At 43.3% G+C, this 6,768-nt stretch overlaps 1 protein-coding gene across 1 annotated transcript; it reads right to left on the bottom strand.

Annotated features, from left to right (window-relative positions):
• Window positions 1-2,101: 2,101 nt before the first annotated feature.
• Window positions 2,102-5,819, bottom strand: TRAPPC5 (trafficking protein particle complex subunit 5). The gene is made up of 2 exons (XM_083148666.1): window positions 5,657-5,819; window positions 2,102-2,897 (listed from the first exon to the last, which is right to left on the bottom strand). Exon 2 carries the CDS (start codon window positions 2,892-2,894, stop codon window positions 2,328-2,330), a length of 567 nt encoding a protein of 188 aa, XP_083004792.1. The 5' UTR covers window positions 2,895-2,897; window positions 5,657-5,819; the 3' UTR covers window positions 2,102-2,327.
• Between the last annotated feature and the right edge of the window lie 949 nt (window positions 5,820-6,768).

The following is a 6,768-nucleotide window of genomic DNA, read 5'->3' as shown; positions in this document are numbered from 1 at the left end:
AAGGAAGGAAAAAAAATGTATGGGTCATGTTTCAGGAAATTATCATTTACAATCAAGACTGGTGTGGTGTGATATGGGGGGGAGAGACACTAATCACAGTGATGCCTCAGCCCTGCAGTCTCTATAGCCACGCTGACAGTCCCTGCCTCAGCCCTGGCATGGTGACTGACAGCGTCTATCAATTCCTCCTTCCTCCTGCATGCAGACCATAGGTCTGCTGAGAATCTGGTGATACAAGAGGGCTGGGTTTACTTCTCCCGCCGAAGCAATCCCAGCCCTTCTGGAGTCCTGTGTAAATCTATAAAAGCAGACGCCAAGGAAGCCATAATTACACACCTTTGCAGCGTGAGGTGGGTCAGCTCGTGTGAGTAGCTTCACCCCGTGTCCTGGGCTAATAAAGTCTGTTCATGGGCAAGTGCTTCAGTTAACAAAGCCAGTTTAGTATAGGTAGTCAGTTTGTGAAACATGTCCCAGCATGCCTTACAACAGTTTTCCTATTAGCGCAATGCAAAACTGTTGCAAGGCATGCTGGGATGCGTAGTTCCACACCATCAGGAGGGCCACAGGTTGCAAGACCTATTGTGATACTGTTAAATAAGCTCCAATCGGGATGCCGGCGTTCAGGATACTTGCCCATTTAAATTAAAATGTGCCTTCCTGACTGGAAAATGTGCCCCCACCATTGAAATATGTGCCCTCCCCGTGGTCAGCACCCTGCCCTAAAAAAAATTCTAGAGTGAACACTAAAGTGCAGCGATATCAAACTTGTGGCTCTTGAGCCATATATGTGGTTCTTCTCGTAATGATATGTGGCTCCTGTACTCACGGCACTGCTGCATGCCTCCTCTGACTGTGTGCATGACACAATGTCATAACGTCACGTCACAGGAAGAGCATGCTGCACCCAGCATCAGGAAGCAATAACAGAGACCCTATTGTGGTGAGAAGCTGGGTGCGAAAGTTGGATGGTAGAGTGGGTGCAGCGGCCAGACATCAGAGCAAAGCTACGGCTGCATAATTACCTTTGCGAATCATTTTTTTCCCCAATACTGAAATAAGTAAAATCAAAACATTGATCTGTTCTTGGACACAAGTGAGAGAATTACTGTGAGTAGCTTTGCATACAAGCCAGATTTGGGGAAAAAAAAATTGATTGAAAACAAAGAGGTTCCACTAACAAAATGACAGCTAAGTGAAAAAGGTAATAACATTTTTAATATAAGGAAGATTACTTTTTGTGCATTTTCAAAGTGATTGTCTCACCCCCAGCCTAACTAAACACTGAATTTTGACACAAGGTCATACACTTACTAATGTCATTCCAAAGGCGTGAACACAAAAATGGGGTATGGCCTTGTCCCATCTAGGCCTTGTGGGAGCTAGGGCACGCCCATTTTCTGCATGGTATAGCTCTTTGTCTTACCAGAATTTGTTTTGGCTCATTAACTCTTGATTGGTTGGCCACCCCTGATAGAGTGCATACACACTAACCAATAATCAGTAACAATATCTAATCAGTGATGTCACCTGACCCCCTCTGTACATGCAGTTGTTGACTAGATTATACTAAAGCTCGGTACACACGGGGGGATATATCGCTCCCGTCTGCATCAGCAACCAGAGATAGTCGCTGATGAAAAAGAAATCAGCAGGTCACAGGAGCATGTTCCTGCGACCAGCGATCACTACTGGGGGAGAAAACGGGAGCGCGCACCTGGCGATATATCAGCGACCATATTGCCCAGCGATATTAGACAAATTTGCCACGTGTGTACAAAGCCATACAAATCATTTTTGACTAACAGAGGGGGTCATTAACGATGCGTGGGAGCAGGAGTCATTAATGACATGGGGCACACACTGGACAATTTTCATATTGTTAACAAAAGTCCATAATGATCACCCAGTGTGTACCAAACATAACATTTAAGGGCTTTTATTCAACCCCTGGCAGCCTTTTATATACCAGATTTTAGCACAATCTGAAAAAGTCTGCATCCTGTGTTGATTTGGTGTGGAAAACCAGCGACTAGAAGAGCGAAAGGACACTGAAATTAGATATGCTCACAGCAAAACTGCAATATGTATAGAAAAGAGCCAATTTGAAGAGCATGGAGATTTATTTAAGCAATTTCAAAATGATCTATAGCAATAGTAGAATACACAATCTTAATTCAATCTCTCTAGAGGTAAGGAAAACCTTGCTAAAACCATACAGGACGCCAAACCAAAATGTTATTTTACAAGATTTATAAGATGCAAACTGAACTAAACAACAAGAGAATGTAAGTTAGATGCTTCAATCAGTGTCTTATACCTAAAGACCCTTAGCGTCCATCCAATGCTTTGTCTCGAAGAATGACAGACTCATCAAATTTGATCATGAGTGTGGTTCCCTTGTGCCAATGAGCAGTCACTTTTGCAGGAAAGCCACTACAGGTCAACAAAGATTCAACAATGCCAGCGGTGAACGATGCACAGTTGAGAGTACTGTTTTCCTTTGGAACGGAAATGTATGCATTAATAAGGGGATCCTTTTCAATAATATAGTAAGTTTTGTCATCATCATTCGCTTGCTCCAGTTTGTCTGCTTCTTTACCAAAAAGGGCTTTCCATGCAACCACCTTTATGAAAAGGAGGGCACTTATCACTTTAGTCTCCCGTTTGCCATTCTTTTCCCTCATGACTAGGGGATCCAGGATGCGACAACCAACTTGTTGGCCAAGTTCGGACAGTTTCGCTTGAAGTTCAGAAACGGAATAAACACGATTTTGGCAGTACTGTACAATTTCAGAAAATAGAAGGGCAAACGCACTGAGGCTTACTTCAGTCTTCGGCCTGGCTAACGAGCGCTCTAAAATAGAAGACTTTCCACGACTAAAGCGGGAGTCCATGATCTAAAGGGAAAGACAACACTTTAAAGACTTAAAATGTGTACTAAAGATAAACACGTTGATGGAATGCATTAAGTAGTTTATTATAAATGTGATAAAATGAAAGGACCAGAACTGTGCAAAGTTTGTATATTCTCCTGCTTGTGCGGGTTTCCACCAGGTACTCCAGTTTCCTCCCACAGTCCAAAAATATACTGGTAAAATAATTGGCTCCCAACAAAATTAGCTCTAGAATGTCTGTGTGTGCGTGTACATGTGGTAGGGAATATAGATTGTAAGCGCCATTGGGAAGGGACTGATGTGAATGTTCAACTATTATATATGCACTATAACTGGCAATAAATAAAAAAAAGGTCCACCATAGGTGCGTTTTTTTTCTTCCATTTTATTAAAAATACCAAAATATTATATTCAATTCATTGAAATCTCTGGTGCCAATAGTTTTGTATTTCCAGCATTATAATGCATAGTTAATAGAATAATCTATATTAAGGGGTTGGTAATTAAGTATCACAGGAGGCAAATGCATACAATATATATTCCCAGATGACTAGAACGTTCACATGTACATACCTTACATCTTTTTATTCACAAAAGTTTGATAACTGTAGTCCAGTAAGATTTTTTTGAATCCAATCAAATAATTGGGAATCCACATTCTTAGTGAACATACTAAAGGCACATACACATTAGGTAATTTTCAGCTGAAAACCGCTCAAAAACAGCTGTAGTGTGTATGGCCCACCGCTGCCCAACTAGCGATGATGCACGCTTCCGCTTCATCACTAGGATGGTGGTTCGTCTGCTGGTTTTACCAGCACACCTGGTGATGATTGATTGTTTTTCATAAATCATTGCCGTGTGTCGGGCTGAAAGATTAGCCATTTTCAGCCCAGCAGACCACCCCGCTGCCTCCCTGTGCTCCACACTCACCCTGCTGGTCCACACTGCACCGCTCATGCAATCCGGCTGCTGTTCGTGCCCCCCCCCCCCCCCACACACACACACACACACACACTAAATACAGAGCACTGCTGGCCACCAATGTGTTATGTTTAAGCCAGTATATATTACTGGCACCAATGATAATTAGCCAGCTGCCCACCAATGAATATTAATTAGCCAGCAACATATACATTGCTGACACATGCAAGCAATGCCTTAGTGTTCATTCTAGCACCCGCTATCTTTGAAAACCCATGCAGTTCCTCTTCACTGCCTAGGGTGTCGCTGTAGTGCTTCTAGCACAGTGTGGTCAGTATATCAGCACTGATATGCAAACTAGACCTGTGCTAGAAATACCACAGCAGACAGACACCCCAAGCAGGGAAGAGGAACAGCATGGTTTTTCAAAGATAGCAGGTGCTAGAATGAACATTATGTATATATTACTGGCATTACTGCCCACCAATGTTACTTATACTGGCACCACTGGGCACCAATGATTATTAATTAGCTAATAATATATACATTGCTGGCACAGGCGAGGTTTATATTATTGGCGCCACTCCGCACCAGGGGTTAAAACAAGCCAGAATGAGGCAGAACTGCGTTCTATCAATTCCATTATAAAGACAGAATGGTTCGGCCTTAGTCCACTCATCTCTGTCTGTCCCTGCATCGCTATAGGTGACAGCCAAGCAAAGCAGTGTTGTTTAGCAGTGTCCCGGCTGTCTCACTCAGAGCAGGTTCATCCGTCCATGGCAGGGCTATTTGAAATGGAGCATCAACTCGCAAGCCAACCGGAGCTCGCGGGCGGCAGCCAATCAGGCGTCACTACGTTATTTGAAATAGCCGCACCGCAGATGGGTGGACCTACTCTGAGACAGCCGAGTTTCAGACCGCTTTGCCTGGCTGTCTCATTTACTGCACAGTAAAATGCACACAGTAACTTCCCATGGCATTGTGCATGTAACCCTTGGCAAAGAGCAAGAAAACTCTAGCAATGAGCATGTACACACAGAGCGATTGGTCACTAAGTAATATCGCTCAGCGCCCAAACTGCTCAGTGTCCCATTTTCATCCACTAGGAAAATTGGACACTGCAGGGGAAGCCGCTAGTCGCAGGAGCCTATTCCTGCAACCAGCAACCACTGCAGGGCTGGTTGTGGGAGCACGGGGATATGGCCACTCAGCACCACTGCCCCCCAAGGTATATTTTGCTATGACGGTAACCGTATACATTGCTGGCGCAGAAACAGATTTCTCCCTACGTGCCTGGCTGCAAATTAAATTGTTGCCGTGCACATGGGTGGGATTTACCCGATCACTGGGCACCGAATATACTCGGCCCAGCAATTAGTTCTGAATCAGGCCTAACAAACAGAAAGGCACTGAATAAAAATGGCCCCTGCTTCCACCCTTTCAATTTAAATCCAGCCTATTATTATGTAAATAGCCTTTTATAATGACAGATTTTCAGATAAGTCTTTCACCACCTGAAAATCGCTTGCTTTTTGGGGAAAATAACTCAGTGTGTATGCGCACAATCCTAAATGGGCCAAATGGTTCTTATCTCCCGTCAAATATGTTTCTACTTAACCATTGAATAGCAACAAACATAATATACACAACGCAGGCTGACCTATACTATAACCAAAACACACACAGACACAATCAAATAGATTATAGAGGTGTGCGCTAAAGATAAAGCAGGGGTATTAGACAGGATGAGGGCAGACCCACAGCCACACCAATATTACGGGTGTGGCTGTAGTTTGGAGAGTATGAAGTACCGCTGTCAGAGATGGTTGCACACTCACCTGCAGCGGGTACAGCGCCGGGTAATAATAGTGACCAGAGCCCGGTCACACTAAAGCGGGTGAAGCCGAGCACCGGATATTAACAATTTACCAGCACTGCAGGAAGAACGAGTACACCGGAAGCACAGCCTCAGATCACCTACGGAACTATCCTGACGTGGCCGCTCCCACTCCATCAGACATAACCAATCAGTGACACTGACACACGCCGTGACCCGCATATGTAAACTTTAACTTTGCTACACGCATAAGAGAAGCGACTCGATTGGCTGCAGTGGTAAGGGAGGAATCCGCACTGACTGTTAAAACGGCAGATGACGCAGTACGCACCAAAAATCATGTAACGTAAGCTAGCTGGCTAGTAATTGTGCTGATAAGTACACTGTCTTGCACATCCTGTTTTGATTGAATTGTAGTTCCAGAACAGGGGAAGAGCAGATGTATCTAATCAAACCCTGGAAAGAGCTGAAGTACCAATCAATCAGCTGCTATTTGCCATTTTATATGCTGTGTTTGAAAGACGATTGGGGATGCTTGGTTAGTACTTTGATACATCTCCCCAAAGGTTTGTTATGGTAAGTAGTCTTGCCTGCATAGTCTATTTTTCTATTCAGTCTCAGTGCTGCAGGGCAGTACACAGAGATCGAATCGGGATCAAACACGGCTAAAAAACATTCTATTTGGAGAAAGATCGAAGTGAAATATAGTCAAAATGGAACGATGTGTACAGGGCTTTTAAACGATAACAGGAATCAATGCTAAAACTGAATGCGATTACAGCACTTCTAAAGTGGTAGTGGAAAATATTACACTTTTTTAAAATGTGGTGTAAGCAATTTTATACTTGTATTAATTTTATATCAAGAATAAAAAATACCTGATTTTCACTAACGTGGCCATTGGTTCTTTTTTCATGTGCTTTTGCTTGATGAAAGAATATTGGGGCAGATTTATTAAACTCGGTGCAGTGATAAAGTGGCTAATACTTTATAACCGGCAAATCAGCTCCTGTTAATTTACCTGCTGGTTTGAAAAATGACAGTTTGCAGCTGATTGGCTGATGATAAAGTACCATCCACATTATCACTTCTCTGGGCTTAAATAATAGTTCC

The sequence above is a fragment of the Crinia signifera genome, chromosome 6 (genome assembly GCF_055691185.1).
Source record: "Crinia signifera chromosome 6, ASM5569118v1, whole genome shotgun sequence".
NCBI lineage: Eukaryota > Metazoa > Chordata > Amphibia > Anura > Myobatrachidae > Crinia > Crinia signifera.
The sequence above is the reverse complement of the archived record's forward strand: the minus strand, read 5'-3'. Positions and strand labels throughout refer to the sequence as shown.